We start from the raw sequence: 18,528 nt of genomic DNA, 5'->3' as shown, positions 1-18,528 counted from the left end.
TTTGTGATTAACTTTTTTTTTATTTCATTTGATTTGGTTTAGAAATAACAGAACAGTCCATATTTCATTATCAAAATATTACATAAGCAATGTACAAACAACAAAACCCCTTTTGAAAACCTCCACATGTTCAAGTGCCTATGGACATGGACGAGTGCAACACAACCAGGTTCATCTGTTTAGCTAAATGTGTGTTTCTGTGGCAGATTCATTTCAATTTTATAAAAACAAAAAAATATTCCATAATAAAAATAACTATTAACATTGAATAATTAATGACACATGATTCTGAGTTAATCTTTAAATTTATTGGATATTAATATAGAAACAATATATTGATAAGTCAGTCTTAACACATGGGGGAGGGGGCATGGGGCATGGAGGAAAGCATGACCTTAGAAATCCTGCACAGAGGAGAAAAGCTGGCTTTATATTTAAAGGACTAAACCACCTTGCATCATCATCACCATCACGTGACCAGTTGGGCTGATGTTTTAAAATCGTCTAGCAGGTTTTTGATTCATCTAACGGCCCTGATCATCATCATCACTGTCAGTTCCATGAAGGCACCAACAGGGACACATGTGCACGAGCTGCTGAGAGGAGCAGCATGAAAGAGTCTCACTGTGAAAATGAGATAATAATAATTACCATTTACATTAATAGGTTGTGCTGTCCACTATTTCTCAGTCAATTACATTGATGATGATGATGAAAGATAATAATAACGGGATCCAGCTGTTTAGATGCTGATTCTTGAATCTCAGATATCAGAGTGTCCCTGAACACACCATCAGGGATTTATCTCCCTATTAAAACACGGTGATTTTGAGAAACTCAGCAGTGACCGTCACATGACTTGTCACATGTAAACCAGCTGTGCAGTCTGAACCTCTGACAGATGTGTGTCTCCACATGTCCGACAGTTCCTCACTTCTTCTTGACAAACTTCTTGCGGGTAGCATTTGGGTTGGCTCGTCTCCGGCCGCCGCCACACTGCCCGTCTCTGATCTGCAGGTTGGCAGCTCGGCTGTAGATGTCGTTCTCAGAGAACGGCGAGCTGCCGGCCACGTAGTCCGGATCAAAGACGTCCGTCTTCTGCCGAGCCTTATGGGACAGTCTCTGCTGGGGGAAGCGCTGGTCCTCCACCAGCTGAGGGTTGTTGCCGTGTTTCCCGCCCTGAGGCAGAGGCAGGGAGTGCTGCAAGACAAGATGCATTTGAACCTAATGTCAGATCAGAGTGGGTGAGCAGGAGACACAGCTGCAGGAGAAGCAGGGGACATGGGAAACATGAGGAACAAACTAGAATCTGAGTCTTACCCTCAGTCCTTTGGGGTTCAACACCTTGGGGTTTTTGGAGAAGTGCATCTTCATGTTGCCGTCCTCGCTGACCGTCACCGCCAACTTCTTCAGAGTCTTGTTCCCACAGTGAGGACAGAACACTTTGTTCATGTTGCTGGTTGTCCTGGAAACACACACACACACACAGATTGAGTAGCTGCGGACGGACCTTCACATCCTCATGTCAGAGTGTCTGTGACTCACTTGAAGCAGGCGTGACACCTCAGGATGTAGTTCCTCGCCTGTTTGATCAGCATCCCGTTCACTGACAGGACGTGCAGGCCGATCTGAATGAGAACGTTCTGGGAGGAGCAGAAGAGGCCAGATGTCACATCTCCTGCTGAACAACTGGATTAATGGACAGATGAGCAGCTGTCCCCAGATGACAGGTGTCCTGATGTCACTTACCTGCATGGCGAAGTCGGTGGTCAGACATCCCACTTTAACATCGGCAGGAGCTGTCCAATCACCACTCTCCATCTTCACCTGCTTGATGTTACTTGGGGTGATCCAGCCTCCTCCGTCATCTTCATCCTCCTGCTCCTCCTGCTCCTCATCAGGCTCGTTCTCCTTGTCCTCGTCGTCCGATTGGTCCTCTGTGCGTGTGTCCGTCCTGTTGTCTGACGGCGAGACGCCATCTGCCTCCTGAAACACATAATCACAGCAGCCGATTAACAACAGCAGCACAGTCTGGACCTGCTGCTGTCGGCCAATCAGGATCCAGGAAGACCCAGCAGGTCACATGCTCAGTCCGAGAGGGGCAGAGACCCACCAGCAGCTCCAGCAGACTGTCGTCAATGGTCGGTACCGGTTCTCTCCAGAACAGGAAGCTGTTGAACTCGTTGCTGTCGACTGGCGTCTGGTTCTGATTCTGTTTGTTCACATTCACATCCACTGGATCCTGACGGAGAAACCACAACAGACACTGAGCATCATCATCATCATCATCATCAGGGTAGCACAGAGTTTTTTCCCTTTTCGTATCTCACCTCATTTATAATAAACGATAGTAAGAAGTCATAATAATTCACCTCATTCATCCTCAGGTATTATTAGTAGCTATTCTCTTTATTTTTCTCTGACATGTTTTTCATGTTTGATCCAATCTTTGTTCACTATTGCTTCACTTGTTTTCACTTTGTCATCATTTAATTCAATAAAATAAAGACAATGATGTTGTTTCCTGCTTCTGCACAGCTCTGTGAGTTACTGATCATCCTCATGTTTCAGTTTGCAATATTTATTTTATTTAGAAAACGCTTGTGAAGCCAACAGCAATCATTGTCTGGTGTCAGTTTCTCCACTGTGAGGACACACTGCTTTTAACTTAACTGAATCCTCTCGCAGACACAGTCCTTTATTATTATTTTTTTTACAGGTCTGGTGTTTTCTATAATTCTAACTTCTATCTGCTTCTAACTAAAATCTTCTTAAATCTGTTGTTAAATCATGTTTCATATCGATTCATTTTTCTGAACCTCGATGTTGCACTATTCTCCCTCATCCCCAGGTTTATCCTTATAAATATATAAATGTATGTACTGGTATATATTTGTCAAACAAATAATTTTAATAATACTTTTTTATTGAATTATTGTAAACTGGGTGTTGTGGGTGTAGTGGCAAGACTCCCAGCATGCACCATTGCAAGATTCCTGCAGCTGCTGTGGTTCTCCCAGTCAGAATTAGTGTCAGAGTGTGAGTGATGGTTAAACACTGAAAACATCCACTCTGACAGAAAACTTGACCCTGATGTTTGAAGTGTTAATAAGTCATATTCTCTGGGAAACTCAGGGCTGAGGTTTCTCTGTCAAACTGTCTGGCAGCTCAGAGATCATGTCTGCAAACCTGAATCTGTGTCACTGTGCAGGTGGTGGTGAGTTCACTGACAGTCCGACTCACCAGTAGCTCCAGCAGGCCAGGGTCAAGTGTCGGCAGCGGGTCTCTCCAGAACTGGAAGCTGTTGAACTCATCTGTATCCGTTTGGTTCGATGTCTCTGTCTTGTTTAACGTCTCTGCCAGCTCTGCTCTGCTGCTTGACCTGTCCGCACATTTCTGTAGAGACGTCATTAGTTAGATTCACCATCAGAGCCGACAGGTGTGGCAGGCAGGCACGTCGCTACATCTGTGTTTTTACCTGGGAGGGAAAGTGAAATCCCGCAACGTTGACAGGAGTCTCTGGGTGGCGCTGCGTCCCTTCGATATTGACCTGAAACAGGAGAGACATGGAGGTCAACAGGCTGCTTCAAACACCGACTGGCCTAGCTGAGCACAAAGACTGGAAGTGGAGGGAAAGTGCAACTGTGAGGCAGCAGTACCTTGACCTCGGGCTCTTCCCTCAGGTGTTGGGAGCCGACCTGCTCCAGCTCCAGCTGGTAGGTTAGAGCCAGGACTTTGATGTCGGTGGCAGAGAGGCTCGGGTAGTCCCCGGTCTTCTTGGAGAACTCCGTCACTGAACGGAGACAAAAAAAAGGCTCGTGAATCAACACGTCAAGCTGGCCACACCGGAAACAGGTATCCGGAGCAGGTGTGGACACTGGTAACCCAGGGAGTTCATGATGTGGACTGAACAGGTGTCTGTTACCATGTCTGATGTGTTCAGGGTGGGGCTCTCTGAAGTGCAGCTGGTAGGGCAGGAAGGCCAGACTCCTCCTGGTGGGTTTGTCTCTGATCTCGTTGACCACCTCCTTCAGGGTGTAGATGTTCCTGCCGATTTCCTGAGACAGACCAGCAGAGCAACTGTTAATGTCACTGCCCCCGTGGTCAGAGACTCAGTGCAGCCTTAACTGACACCTATATCACTAATACAGCACATTTCCTAAACTGTGTTTATGTTATACTTATAGTATAGTATAGTATAAATAGCCCATAGTCCATTCTGTCTCCAATCACATGTGTGAACCTCATATTAAAGGGACAACGAGGAGTTTCTATTCGGTTATAAAAAAGTCTCACGTTAATGTGGATGAATCTCCGCTACCCACACTTGTTAATGGGCCCATTTTCGATAAATATATCGTTCTGTCTCTATCGTTATTTTGTTATTATTAGTGGTGGCGGAGATGCTGGTCGAGCCGACCAGCGTTTTTTACTTTCGGTTTCGCAACGAGTCATGAGAATAACGCAGCTGAATCGCCGTTTATGGTCGCAACTACGACGGTATGTGAACCTCTTTGAACCTCTGACTTTAATTATTGATGAATGAAAATATGAGTCTGTCTTGCGCCGGTCAAAAGAATTTTACGGTGCGCGCGGAGGCTCATAAATGTAGTGTGAAAACGCTTCGCTTTTCCAAAACTCCTCGTTGTCCCTTTAACAGCAAGTGTCATCCAGCGGTACAACATGTTTTATATTGACGAATGTAACTGTTCCGTTATCTGATGACGTCATAAAGTCACTGCCATAACAGGTAAAGTGTGTCTAAACAGGTGAGGTCTAGTCTATCTCTGAATTCACTGTATTTAAAACCCAGCGTGCTGTCAGAGGCCCCCACCTCCACCCCCTCCTGACTCCCCGAGCCTCTCTCTACGGGCTCACTGACCCGCAGCACTGACGGGCACGGACCAACGCGTCACCTGGCGGGTGAAGTTCACCCGTCACGAGTGTCTCGGGTCGGACCGGGAGTCGTCTCACCTGCAGAGGAGCTTTCTTTAAAAACGCTCCTGCGTCTGCTACAACATGCTCCACCAGGCTCGGCGCCATCTTGAATGTGTGAAAAGGGACAGGACCAACCAATCAGAAGAGACGACACAGTCACATGTTAGATGGAAACCCAAACGCATCATTCGTGTCGGAATATTTGGTACTAAAGGTGATTATATGTATTTATTACGGTATATAATTTAACACCACATTCTTAGTTTTATATTTACATGTCACATTTATTTCATGTTTGCTCTAATGTTTGTTGATTTAAGTTTGATATTTGTGCTTCGATCGTTTTGTTTTTCACATTATGGATCACTGATTATGGATTATTGATTAGCATACTATTCATTATGTGGAGGGCGGTTGATTTGTGCCAGGAACAAGTGGTAATTTAGAATTTCTCGAAGTTTAGTGAAGGATCCATGAAGACATTTTCACTGCGTAGTTAGTAGATAATCTCGCACTTCTGTTTTCCCGTTTTCCCACTGTCCTGGAACGCAGCTTCGGGTTCCTGCGGTCACGTGATGTTTTGTTGACGGTAGAAGACGGAGGAAGATGGCGGCTCGCTGGAGCAGCGAGAATGTGGTGGTGGAGTTTCGGGATGCCCAGGTATTTCTGTCGAAAGCTACGGTGTGGTCGAAGAGACCGACACCTGTGTGCAGGTGTACAGGTGGAGGGCAGTTTGAGAGCGGGGAAAAGCCCCGTTAAACACCGTCAAACACTTCAAACTACGACCCACACAAGTTTAAAATGACACCGAGTTCTCGTTCAGCTCAGCGACCTCAATCAAATAATCAATTCAGTCCAAATGTGGAGACGTCACAGCTTTGTCCAGAGAGGAAGACTGGGACATTGCAGACTAAACAACATAGTTTTATACTGAGCGGAAACACATACCAGATTAATTCCACAGATTCAGAGCTGAAACTGAACACAATTAAACAACTCAGGGTAACTGAAAAACAGATTGATTTTCTGCTGATCATTTTCCTGATTGATCAATTCATTGTTTCATCTGAAAACGGTTGACAATACATAAAATCAACCTCCATGTTTTCATAAATCAGCATCAAAATCACAGAGAAGGTCTCAGGGTCATCAGATTATCTGAGTAGCATCAGGGAGGTTGCATATTTTCTATCATTTGTTAATTAGGTGATTTATCTTAGTTTCTGGTTTAAATGAGTGTTTTCCCCCCAAAACTGAGTTATTAATTAAACCAGTGTAGAGGGAGGTGGGATCCCCAGGGGCATTGGACGCCAAGAGGCCCCCTGAACACAACAGGTTTCATTTATGTGGGAATCAGTCTGAGGTGTTAATTATGTTCTCAAACAACAAACCTTCAGTTTCACATCACAAGGCCACAAAATAATTAGATGTAGAAAACTGAAGTTATGTCTTATTATGTTTCCGTTGCCAGTAGTCAAATAGCCTAGTCGTTACCACTCTGAATCAAACTTCTTCTGTCAGACCTTCATGTGCGGTCAAATCAGTTGTTGAGGACAGAGACACCACAACAACACTGAGGATCAGTTAAGTCATGACTGGCAACTGATCCACTTCATGACTTCACTTCACTGATGTTTCTGATTTCTTTCCAGCTGTTATCATGTAGAGTAGAAAGTTGTAGATCACCTGTCACCTCTTTCATCTCCTTCTCCTCCTGTGTTTTCAGGCCACTGCCATGTCGGTGGACTGCCTGGGCTCCCACGCTGTGCTGTCTGGGTGGGTTGAGGCACCTGAACACACCACAGTCCTTCAGTGTTGGAGCAGAGAACAGATTTGATGAGATTAAAGTTAAAAATCTGAAAACATACTCATCATATTTACATGTGTCTTCTTCCTCACCTGGTTTCTCAGGCGGCGTTTCCTGTACATGGTCAACCTGGAGGCTCCGTCTGAACCTCCTCGCAAAATTGGCCGACAGAGTAAGTGGGATGTGGGGACAGTCCAGTGGAACCCCCACAGATCTGAGTCCCACGTGTTCGCCGCCTCTGTGAGTGTGAACAAATTGTGTTGATGAAATATAAATAAAAACTAGTTTTGACATGAACAACAACAAACACCACAAACATGTTCTGTCTCTATGTGTGTGTGTGTGTGTGTGTGTGTGTGTGTTCAGAGTAACCAGCGTGTGGATCTGTACTCCTGGAGGGAGGGCTGTGGAGAGGTTCACACCTCCTTGCAGGGACACACTCGGGTCATCAGGTAACTACACACGGAAATCTAACACACCTGATCACTGCAATATATAAGATGATGCATACAGACTATGTGATGTGTTCACTGACTCTGCGGCGTGTTCATTGACTCACTGTGATGTGTTAGCGCTTCTCTGTGATATGATACCTGACTCTGTGCTGTCTTCACTGACTTACTGCTTTGTGTTTACTGGCTCTGTGCTGTCTTCACTGACTTACTGTGATACGTTTACCGTCTCTAGTGATCTGGACTGGTCCTGGTTTGAGCCTGAGTTTCTTGTCACCAGCTCAGTGGACACCTACATCTACATCTGGGACACCAGGTCAGAGGAAACATGGTCACTATGATCAGAATATATATAAATATATGTATATAATGGATATACAGTAGGGAAAATAAGTATTTGATCCCCTGCTGATTTTGTAAGTTTGCTCCCCCACAAAGAAATGTGCGGTGTATAGTTTTTATGGTTAGTTTATTCTAAAAGTGAGAGACAGAATATCAACAAAACATCCAGAAATAAAATAATCATATAAAGGTTCTACATTAATTTACATTTGATCGAGTGAAATAAGAGCAAAAAATCAGCAGGGGATAAAATACTTATTTTCCCCACTGTATTTATATATATACTGTGTATATATAATGGAAACAAGGTCCTCACAGCAGCTGTTCTGGAGCTTTTGATCATATCACATGACCCTCATCAGTAGATAGAGTCTGTGTGTGCCTGTCAAATTGTATTAGTTCAATTTTGTTCTTGAGCTTGGAAACTAAGTCCATTCTAAATTTTTCATAGATTTTTGTCTCTTTTGTTGACAAGGTCACGAGCGAATTTAAAAATGAGTCAAACATTTATCCTATAGCAGAATTATCCTCAGTTTAGTTCATTTACAGCTTGTTTGGGTCAACACACCTGAGTTCACCTGTAAATATGTGTCTCTGTGTCTCTGTCCACAGAGACACTCGTAAGCCCACGGTGGCTCTGTCTGCTGTTGGTGAGTATCTAAAGGAGCACCGAGAACATCACACACACTCAGTGCTGTTTGTTGTTGTCGCGTGCCAACGGTGTGTTCACAAATACTTGATTGTTAAGTATGTAAGAGTGGGCGTGTCGTGTTTGCAGCCGGGGCGTCTCAGGTGAAGTGGAACAGGAAGAACCAGTACCTGCTCGCGTCCAGTCACGATGGAGATGTTCGGATCTGGGATAAAAGAGTGAGTCACTGATTTCTGGTCAACACGCTTTCTCTGAAACACACACTGAGCTGAGTGTGTGTGTGTGTGTGTGTGTGTGTGTGTGTGTGTGTGTGTGTGATTTCCCCCTGAACAGAAACCGAACACGGCGGCGGAGTACGTGGCAGCTCACCTGTCCAAGATCCACGGCCTCGACTGGCATCCAGACAATGAGTTTATTTTCGCCACATCAAGTCAAGACAACTCAGTGAGGGTGAGGCTGTGACACAAACACAATAATTGTGAAGTCATCGAAATGCCATGGAAACGTTTTATACATTTTTACCTAGTCAATTTACTTTGTGTGTGTGTATGTTTGTAGTTTTGGGATTTCAGACAGCCCAGGAAGTACCTGAACATCCTGTCCTGTCAGGTGCCAGTGTGGAAGGCCAGGTACACGGTGAGTATCAACGCCTGAGCTCACGCTAAAAACTGGAGGAAGGGTTCATGTCAGAGCAGTAGAAACAGAGGAGGAGGAGGAGGAGGAGGAGGAGGAGGAGGAGGAGGAGGAGGAGAAGAAGAAGATGATGAGGAGGAGTCTTCATTTATATCAACATTGGTAGTTACAGTCCAGCGGATTCAGATATGAGGCCACATGTCATGTTTCCTGTGTGTGTGTGTGTGTGTGTGTGTGTGTGTGTGTGTGTGTGTGTGTGTGTGTGTGTGTGTGTGTGTGTGTTCACAGCCGTTCTCCAATGGCCTGGTCACAGTGATGGTTCCTCAGCTGCGGAGAGAAAACAGTCTGCTACTGTGGAGCACACTCGACCTCAACAGTCCCGTCCACGCCTTCGTCGGACACGACGATGTTGTGCTCGAGTTCCGCTGGAGGCCACAGAAAGAAGGTAACCAATCACAGCACAGCCTGCATCTGGTCTTTAAGCCAGGATAACAGTCTCCCCTGCGTCTGTGTCGTTGGTTCTAGGTGTTTTATAGTGTATGTGACAGAAGGTGTTTACTGTTGTTGTTGTTGTTGTTGTTGACCATACAGGCTCTAAGGATTACCAGCTGGTCACTTGGTCCAGAGATCAGACTCTGAGGATCTGGAGGGTGGATCCTCAGTTGCAGAAGGTTAGAGGTCATCCTCAAAGAGATAAGTTCAAAACCTGATCTGTTTATGATGATGATGATGATGATGTTGTTTTTTTTTTGTTGTGGTGCAGTTGTGTGTCAGCGACGTGGTGGAGGACCTGATGGAGAGGATGTCTCTGACCGTGGAGTCAGAGAAGTCTCTGTCATCTCAGGAGCCCGAGAGTCAACACAGCATAGCTCCTGCAGCCGACAGCCTGCAGGGTGAGGAAACGTTTCACACTGCGACACATAGAATCAAACAGTATTTTCCATAATGAACTGGATGTTCGCACACATTTACACACACTGCCCCCCCCCCCCCCCCCCTCCCCCTCCAGACCAGGACGGTGGAGGTCGTCAGGACTCGGCCGGGTGTTCAGGTGTCCCTCAGACGCTGCAACAGGAGTTCTCTCTGGTCAACCTGCAGATCAGAAACGTCAATGTGGAGGTGACGCTCACATTTACAGACCGACTGGAACTCAAACATGAACACACCCGTCACTGACTTTAGGAATCACATCACACAAACCATTGGTTATTTAAGATTTACACCCCCATTTTAGTCATAGCACAACATATTCTGTGGCTGTTTGAAAAGTAGTAGAAATCATCAAAAGTGCTGGCACTGGCTGTACACTGAGGGAAAAAAACCTCTGGCAGTGAAGGAGTATTTTAACTTGGACACTGGACCACAAAGATTGAACCTGTTGATCGATCTGTGCAGATGGACGCCGTGAACCGTAGCTGTGTGGTGTCGGCTCACTTCGGCAGCCATCAGGTTCACCTGGTGGTGAAGTTTCCCGCCCAGTATCCCAACAACGCCGCACCGACCTTCCAGTTCGTCTCACCGACCACCATACCCTCTGCCATGAAGATCAAGATCCAGAAGGTACAGATGTGCACCACAGCACACTGACAGGTATGTTAAGCTGCGAGGATGACGATGACGATGAGACTCCTCTCTTTCTCTTTCTGCTCAGATCCTGACGGACACGTCTCTGCAGAAGGTGAAGAGGAACCAGAACTGTCTGGAGCCGTGTGTCCGACAGCTGGTCTCCTGTCTGGAGTCCGACATGGTGAGAGCACACGCATATTCACACAACGCATTAACTGACGCATAAACTTGAACTGATTCTAAGCTGAAAACCAGGAAATTATTTAGGTAAAACTTAAAACATAAAAGAAGAAGAACTGATGTGAAACTCTGAGATCAATCATCCAATCACTGAGCTAAAATTCTGTATCTCCAATACTCATTTCCCACGGTGAGCAGGTACAGGTTAGACTGCCCCTGTAAACCAACAGTGTGTCACAACACATCTATGCCCTCTTGTCCTCTATCAGACCCAGGAGGACGGTCCGGCCTCGGGTCCCTTCGTCCTGTCGAACCCTGTCACTCCAGCGCTGCAGGCGTTTCCTCGCGTCACCAACACATATGGATCCTACCAGGTAATCAATCAAATCAATCAAAATAAACTTTAATGTCCCCGGAGGGAAAATTGTCATGGACAATCAATGCTGTACATCCTGCATACAGATTATAAAACCATACACCATATCACAACATACTCACACACACAACCAACAGAGATCACTTACAGACAGTACAACCAAGTTCCTGGTTAACACAAGTAATAAATAATTATAGTAAAAAATAATTATTGCACTAACAAACACCTGTGGACACAACAGTCTGTTAATAGGGAAAACAGCTGATATGAGTTAATACTGTGTGTCAGCTGATAGCAACTGAACGTCATGGATGGTTCTCAGTGTTGCTAAGAGACCAGGAATCAGTACGGCATCAACTTTTTCTTTTGTCTTCCAGGACGCCAACATCCCGTTCCCTCGGACGTCTGGCGCTCGCTTTTGTGGTACTGGCTGTCTGGTTTACTTCACCCGACCAACCACCATGCACCGCTCTGTCCCACCCACTGAGCCCACTCCCAGGTAAGAAAAAAGCATCCCACCGATGTGAAGTCAAGTCAGACCCATCATCTGTATTGTTAAAACTGTTTAGTTAAAACTTTAATGAAGTTTTAATGAAGTTTTGTTAAAACTTTTAGTTATTAGTTATTAACAAAAGAAACAATGTGAAAGGCCAACTCTTCCTTCAAGGCGTGTTTGTGTGTGTTCAGGTCTCTGTCAGCTCTGTCGGCCTATCACAGTGGAGTGTTGACGCCCATGAAGATGCGTTCAGAGTCTCAGAGCACCCTGCGGCTGTACAGCGGCAGCCCCACCCGCTCCGACAAAGACACTGTGTCCATCTCCTCCTTCTACTATAAAGAACGGGTGAGACACACCTGCAACATACAGTTGTACAGTTGTGTAAAGGCTGTTCGTTGTTTGCTGTTGTTGTTTGTCTCATTAACCCTGTCTCTACTGCTCAGAAGGTCGTTGAAGACAAAACCACTGACTGAGAACAAAATAAACATGAACACTAATCAATGAACATGAACTACCGTACGTTTAGTTAGCTGGCTGTTTCACGTGTTTCAGCTAGACTCAAGAGCAAGTGGGAAGGAAAACCTCGGAAGTCAGTTGGCTGAATGTATTTTTACGTAGAGCGGAGCAGGGGGCGGGTTTATGTAAGTACGGCCGCTTTACGTAAAGCGGCCTTCGACTTAGGCCCGCCCATTCAAAACCTGCACACAGAACAGTCTCTGAGGCCTAGCTCCTCAAGGAAATTATGAATGGGAAAAATACTTTTTACATGTTTTGAGGGACACATTTAAGGCCTAATTAATATGATAAGAAGAAAATTACTGAATTTGGTTTACCCGGTCGTTAAACAATCAGTAGTTGAAGTTTAATGAACCAGTAAGGACAGAATGATAGGCATCTGATTATTTCCTATTATTGGTCTATCAATTTGTTTCACTGATTAATTTTCGGCCATTAAATGTTAAATACAAGCTGAACAGGTGAATGGTGAACTCCTCCTGCTTCTGTCTCCTTAAACAACAGCTGAACTGAAACAGATGTTGAACTGACTTGTCCGACTACAGCCTTGCAGGTTCAGGTTCAAATTCAGGTTTCTCTTGTTCTCATTCTGTGACTTTGTTAAGTAACTCTCTCACACACAGAGAGAGTAAAAAGCTGAAATGTGAAGCTCTGTTTCCTCTTCACTCCACATTCCCAGTAAATACAGAGTTGATGGGTAGTTCAGGTGGGCTGGGAATGTTGAGCACTGCTTGAGGCCTGCTGGTGTGTCACAGTGGATGTCACCCTCTTCATCTTTCTGATGGGCTTTTGTTTATTTTTCTGTGTTGTTTTTCTCTGGCCAATCACATGTCCCCGTGCTGCTGTGGGACACTCCTCCTTCTCACTCTCCTCCAATCAGAAGCTCCCAATCTCTGCCTCCCGCCGCTGGTCTGTCCAAACACTCCGTGACTGGCCGGTACTGAGCCTCTATCCCTTCATCAAACTACCCATCATCCCTCTCCTTTCACCTGATCTTTCCATCCGCTTCTCCACCTCCACTTCTCCTCCTCTTCCTCCTCCTCCTCCTCGTCTAGGTCTCCTCCTTTCACAGCGCTGGGATTCTAACATGTTTTTCTCCGTCACTCATTGGCTGACGTCTCTCTCACTAACAGACCAAGACAATGTAAACTAATTGTTAATCTATGTTTAACTGTAGAATGACGTCATATCTGTTCACACGGGAGTCAGGTGATTTTAAAATGATGTTAAAGCTCCATTTCTCTCACATATAAAAACCATCTCAGTAAAGTTTTCCATAACAGGTTGGTGTCAGCCAATCAGAAGAGAGGAGGTTCTGAGCCTCTCTTCTCTGAAAATAGAGCAGATTTCAGGTAAAACACTCAAAGAAACCAAAACCTGTTGGATGGTGGGTCCAGGTGGGTCCAGGTGGGCGGGGCTTGGTGACTGCTTTGTTGTGACATCACAAAGTCACAGAAGTCCTGACAGCTGGTTTCAAAGCTCAGTTTGTAAATACAGTCTGTTTGCATTTCTCTGCGGACTGAGGCTTTGATACTTTCACAGTATTAATATAGAACCTAGACCTGATTTACAATCTCACAACAAGTTTCGAGTTGAGCTGCACAGCAGTAAAAAAAAAAAAAAAAGGAAAAAAAAGTCATATAGTCAAATTTGTAATTTCAGCCACATAGAGACTGTTATGATATTTAGAGGAGTTGTGCAGCTGGATTTTATGTCTGCTGTTCTGGCTCTGGACACCGAGCTGAATCTGCTCCTGACTCCCAGTGTCTCCATATGTTCACTAACCTTTAACACGTGCAGGTGAGTTCCTGTGCTTGTCAGAGCAGAAGGTGGCTTTGAACTCGTCTTGATGTAATTCTCTGAGGTAATTGGCTGCTCCAGCGACACAGTAGTTGGTTGATAAACTGGAAACTAACCTTGTGTTCACACTACGAGCTGTCAAAGCGTCCACATAGGAAACTCTGATTCTTCTCTGCCTCAGTCAGAGGTGTAGGCACTGCAGTTTGACTCTGGGAGGATGATCTCTGACCATCTGACCTTCAATTAGTTATTAATGATACTTATGAAAACTGCTGCATTAACTGTGCAAGTCAAACCTCCCAGATGTTCATTTAGATGTAGTAATGGCTGGACCTGCTCACAGCATCAGTCCAGTCTCTCCTCGCAGTGTGGACACTCTCTCTCTCTCTCTCTCAGTAATTTGTGACCCAGACCACTTTTAATCAGGTGGTGCTCTGTCTCCTCTGGACCCGCTGTCTCCCTCCTCCTCCTTCTGTCCGTCTCTGTCTGTCCATCAGAAATCCCGCCGGTTCAAGACAAAGAGAGAGGGGGCGGACTACGGCAACCGTCCGATCAAACTGGCCGGGAAAGTCATCATCCAGGAGATCTCCTGTCTGCTGCCTGTCCACAAGGCTCTGGGAGAGAGTTATATGTGAGAGCAGACTCACACACACCTGAGATACGCCTATCTATCAACCCACTGATCATTTACTGGTTTGCTTTTGAGAATGGATTAATTGTTTATCATTTTCATTTGTGCCTATTGACACACTTGACAGAATTTGACACAAACACGAACTAAGTAGAAACTGGTTGCTAAAGGCCAAGTGCATTGTGACCCCAGAAACACTCCAGACTTTACATAGATTTTTAGTGTTTTTAGCAGAGACTCAGTTGAAAAACGGGCCAATCATAAGAACCAATGAAATAAAATTCACTGCTCACAGGAGGTTTTTAAAGGGACAACGAGGAGTTTCTATTTGGTTATAAAAAAAGTCTCACGTTAATGTGGATGAATCTACGCTACCCACACTTGTTAATAGGCCCATTTTTGATAAATATATCGTTTTGTCTCTATCGTTATTTTGTTATTATTAGTGGTGGCGGAAATGCTGGTCGAGCCGACCAGCGTTTCCTTACTTTCGGTTTTGTGGCGAGTCATGAGAATAACGCCGCTGAATCGACGTTTATGGTCGGAACTACGGCGGTATGTGATCGTCTTTGAACCTCTGACTTTAATTCTTGATGAATGAAAACATGAGTCTGTCTTTTCAAAGAATTTCACGGTGCGTGGGAGGCTCATAAATGTAGTGTGAAAACGCTTCGCTTTTCCAAAACTCCTCGTTGTCCCTTTAACCAAATAAAAGCTCCACAAATATCTGCAGTCATGTGACTCACTGGGGTCACCTGAGTCCTGATCTCAGGTCTGCATTGTAAGTGGCTGAGCACTGAGCAGCGGTGTCCGCTCCGCCCTCTTCTGTTGCTCATATTGGTCCAGTTTCACCTGTCAGACGATCAGTCCTCAGGTCGTTTATGTCTGTGATGTTTTTCTTTTGTTCAGTCTGAACGTGAACGACATCCAGGAAACGTGTCAGAAGAACGCAGCAGCAGCGCTCGTAGTCGGACGCAGAGACGCGGCCAAGGTGAAGATTTGTCGTTTGTTTGTTTGTTTCCCTCTGAAGAAAAAAACTCAGAATCTAATTCCAAATTGAGCTCATATCCAAAATTTAAGACACTGTCAGTTTAATACTGACAATTCACTGAAATGACATCAAAGTGTTTCAGGACGTTTTCCTTGTCTCTGACATAATGTGAGCAGGTGTGGGCGTTGGCTTCTGCAGCGACCAATCAGGACCTGAGTCCAGATTCAGACCCGGACACAGAGACTCCATGGGCCAGACACCCGTTTGGACGCCAACTGCTGGAGACTCTGTGAGTTTATTTTAGGTTTCATGTCTGTTTTAAGTTGCCTCCACAGCAGGTGAGAACTTCACATCCTCATCATCTATCTGCTGGAGAAATCTGACTAGAGCAAAGTCGTCAGGTTCAATAAACAAAACTTGGAGCTTTTAAGATGTAAGATGTGGATGAGTTTCAGACTAACCTCTCTCTCTCCGTGTCTTCAGCTTGGCCCACTACAGTCAGATGAGTGACGTTCAGACCTTGGCTATGTTGTGCAGTGTGTTCAGAGCTCAGGGTCCTCCTCCAGACTGCTACTCTCTGTACGGACACCACCAGTCACGCTCCTCCATGTTCCCCCCACATCACTCACGCTATGTAAGTCTTTGTCGGAATTGTTGTTTTTGTTACAAGCAGCTGATTGCAGCTGCAGGACATGATGCGATGTGTGTGTGTTGTCTCAGCCCAGCTACACTTCCAGCTCCGTCACCTCAGGCTCCTGCTCCAGCACGTCTGACTCCATCACCGCCACAACCTGGAACCCAGGTGAGTGTCCTCGGTGCCACACACATCCTGCACCGCAGTTTATCCACAACATGTCCAGATTTGTCCTACATACATATTATTGTTTTTGTTGGCTAGGCCGAGACTCCGAGCATGCGACCCCCTGGGGTGAATCCTCTCCTGACGACTATCGCTATGGAAATCAGGGCTACACAGATCCCCGTGAGCGAGAGCGGGAGCAGCACGATATGAACAAGAGGTGACGTAGTTCTGACTTCTGGTCAACCAGATGTGGGAGGAGTTTGTGTGTGACTGACAGAGCCGTGGTGTGGTTTCCTGTTCCCCTGCAGACTGCTGGACCCGGCCAACACGCTGCAGTTTGACGACTTTAAGAAGTGTTACGGCGAGATCTTGTACCGCTGGGGCCTGAGGGAGAAGAAAGCTGATGTGCTGAAGTTCGCCTCCTGTCCTCCTGAACCTCACAAAGGCATTGGTGCGTTTCCCCACCGGCTCTGAACCCTCCGATGTCTGCTCCTATGTTGATTGGTTTCTGAGCTGCAGCATCATCACAGAGATGAGAGGGTTGATGAAATGAACGACTTGTTGTGATGATGATCAGCAGATTGAGCTGCTCATACAGATGTTGTGACCCCTCCCCTTCTGTCTCCCCTGCAGAGTTCGGCGTGTACTGCTGTCACTGTCGCAGTCAGGCTCGAGGGACTCAGTGTGCCGTCTGTAAGCGCCTCACCTTCCAGTGCGCCATCTGCCACGTGGCGGTCCGGGGCTCCTCCAACTTCTGTCTGAGCTGCGGTCACGGAGGTCACACCAGTCACATGATGGACTGGTTCAGGCGGCAGGACGAGTGTCCCGCCGGCTGCGGCTGCCACTGTCTGCTGCAGAGCACCTTCTGATCCCACAGACCAGAACGCCTCCATCACCACGGAGACCGGAGCACATCTTATCACCACGGAAACCAGAAACCTTCTGATCCCAAAGAACCAGAACGCCTCCCATCACCACGGAGACCAGAGCACCTCCTGTCAGAGCAGGAGCTGAACAGTGCGAGGGGGGCGGAGCTGATCAGATGCAGAGAAGAGGCAGGTGCCATGACACAAGCAGGACGGCAGCAGTTTGTCCAACATCCCACAGCCTCCACTGGACGGACACGTGGATGTCCACCGGTCTCAGAGCACGGTCGTCCATATTGCTTTTCCTTTAGTGTCAATGAGGAAGAAAGGTTTACTCTTTCACACACGACACAAAGTCTCTTCTTCCTCTTTAAGGCTTTAATCAACACAGCAGAACTAACTGTATCTACCAGATGTTAAAGGGATTGCTGGTGCTCCAGCAGAGACAAAACATCATGTCAGCTCCTACTGCTGCAGTACATTAACATGAGAAACAAACAGTGATGTTTTTTGTTTGTGTCTGTGAGGACAAACAGACATGTCCAGATTATGAAGATGATGCTGATGAGATGTTCACACACTAACATGCTCATGTAACTGAGCAAGAAGAAGAAGTTTCTGTGTGTAACCACTGTGTGAATTGTTATTAACTGTACTGTATGCAAAAATAATATTAAAACATGTTTGATTTCAGTCAGAGTGTCATCTTTTCATAAATCTGAACTCACTTAATTTCCAGTTTTAATGACTGTGTTTGGTCTGTCCGTGCCACCTTCAGGACAAACTCTCCCCCAATTCCAATCCGCCCCCTAAAGACTCAAGCCCTGAACCCTCACTGACTAAAGTGACGTCAGCTGTAAGTGACAGAGTGTGAGAGTCTGAGGGTCCAGATGCTGTAAACATGAATGGAACAGCACTTACCCACTCTCACGATACGTTTCCTTGACAACAAAATGTTTTTAACTCCGCCCTTGGACCGATAAATTTACTGTAATTTCAATACGCACAAGGTGTGCGAGGGAGGCGGACTCAAAATAAAATGTTCCTGGATCAGATCTGATCAAATCATCATCAATAATCACAAACTGCACGTTAACACTGACAGTAAACTTCTTCTTTTCTTTTTATTTATTCCTTTTTTTTGGCTCCTGTCCATTAACAATAAAGAGACTGGCGGAGCTCTCTCTGACTAATTGTGTTAATTTACTTTTTTTTTAACACTTGCGTTCCGACGGCATCCCATGTGTTATGGTTTGACTTCACAACGCTATGAACTGTGGGTAATTCCCCTACCCAAAGTCAGCATCGGTGCTGACTTACGGTAAGGGGGCAGTAAGGGCTCATTCACTGACTCACTGACTTGATGATCTGACAACGGAACAGCCCTCACACACTCACGGACTTCCCGTGAATGCGCCTCTAAGTCAGTGAGTCCGTGAGGGGTCGGATTGGAATTGGGCCTTAAACTTTACTTCATCAGAGT

General features: G+C 45.8%; 2 protein-coding genes across 4 annotated transcripts; one reads left to right on the top strand and one right to left on the bottom strand.

Moving 5' to 3' along the window:
- Nucleotide 1: 1 nt before the first annotated feature.
- Nucleotides 2-5,060, bottom strand: nob1 (NIN1 (RPN12) binding protein 1 homolog). The gene is made up of 11 exons (XM_083993862.1): nucleotides 4,975-5,060; nucleotides 3,926-4,058; nucleotides 3,660-3,793; nucleotides 3,479-3,550; nucleotides 3,244-3,396; nucleotides 2,114-2,242; nucleotides 1,750-1,986; nucleotides 1,546-1,643; nucleotides 1,321-1,465; nucleotides 147-1,200; nucleotides 2-109 (listed from the first exon to the last, which is right to left on the bottom strand). Exons 1-10 carry the CDS (start codon nucleotides 5,041-5,043, stop codon nucleotides 931-933), a joined length of 1,440 nt encoding a protein of 479 aa, XP_083849988.1. The 5' UTR covers nucleotides 5,044-5,060; the 3' UTR covers nucleotides 2-109; nucleotides 147-930.
- A 466-nt stretch (nucleotides 5,061-5,526) lies between these two features.
- wdr59 (WD repeat domain 59) lies at nucleotides 5,527-17,732 on the top strand. Of its 3 annotated transcripts, XM_084001687.1 has the most exons (28): nucleotides 5,527-5,598; nucleotides 6,665-6,714; nucleotides 6,850-6,985; nucleotides 7,112-7,197; nucleotides 7,433-7,513; nucleotides 8,152-8,189; nucleotides 8,318-8,406; nucleotides 8,522-8,638; nucleotides 8,747-8,824; nucleotides 9,110-9,266; nucleotides 9,413-9,492; nucleotides 9,585-9,714; nucleotides 9,831-9,940; nucleotides 10,217-10,381; nucleotides 10,473-10,568; nucleotides 10,837-10,941; nucleotides 11,321-11,442; nucleotides 11,631-11,784; nucleotides 12,836-12,892; nucleotides 14,253-14,386; nucleotides 15,296-15,377; nucleotides 15,554-15,666; nucleotides 15,861-16,011; nucleotides 16,098-16,179; nucleotides 16,276-16,396; nucleotides 16,488-16,630; nucleotides 16,813-17,085; nucleotides 17,165-17,732. In XM_084001687.1, the coding sequence occupies exons 1-27, from the start codon at nucleotides 5,545-5,547 to the stop codon at nucleotides 17,046-17,048; spliced, it is 2,967 nt and encodes a 988-aa protein (XP_083857813.1). In that variant the 5' UTR covers nucleotides 5,527-5,544; the 3' UTR covers nucleotides 17,049-17,085; nucleotides 17,165-17,732. The 3 variants fall into 3 exon arrangements, with proteins under 3 accessions (XP_083857813.1, XP_083857812.1, XP_083857814.1); XM_084001686.1 differs by having other exon boundaries at nucleotides 16,813-17,732; XM_084001688.1 differs by lacking the exon at nucleotides 12,836-12,892 and having other exon boundaries at nucleotides 16,813-17,732.
- The last annotated feature ends 796 nt before the right edge of the window (nucleotides 17,733-18,528 follow it).

This window comes from Trachurus trachurus, assembly GCF_905171665.1.
Source record: "Trachurus trachurus genome assembly, chromosome: 3".
Taxonomy (NCBI): Eukaryota; Metazoa; Chordata; class Actinopteri; order Carangiformes; family Carangidae; genus Trachurus; species Trachurus trachurus.
This window is presented reverse-complemented; position numbering and strand designations above follow the sequence as displayed.

Bases quoted from the DNA above. Each gene is read 5' to 3' on its own strand.
- nob1 (XM_083993862.1), bottom strand. From the start codon at position 5,043: ATGGCGCCGAGCCTGGTGGAGCATGTTGTAGCAGACGCAGGAGCGTTT. The intron at 3,794-3,925 runs GTAACAGACACC...GTCTCCGTTCAG, and splicing joins CCCTGAACACATCAGACATG to TGACGGAGTTCTCCAAGAAG. The intron at 3,551-3,659 runs GTACTGCTGCCT...CTCCTGTTTCAG, and splicing joins GGGAAGAGCCCGAGGTCAAG to GTCAATATCGAAGGGACGCA.
- wdr59 (XM_084001687.1), top strand. From the start codon at position 5,545: ATGGCGGCTCGCTGGAGCAGCGAGAATGTGGTGGTGGAGTTTCGGGAT. The intron at 8,825-9,109 runs GTGAGTATCAAC...GTGTGTTCACAG, and splicing joins TGTGGAAGGCCAGGTACACG to CCGTTCTCCAATGGCCTGGT. The intron at 9,493-9,584 runs GTTAGAGGTCAT...GTTGTGGTGCAG, and splicing joins TGGATCCTCAGTTGCAGAAG to TTGTGTGTCAGCGACGTGGT.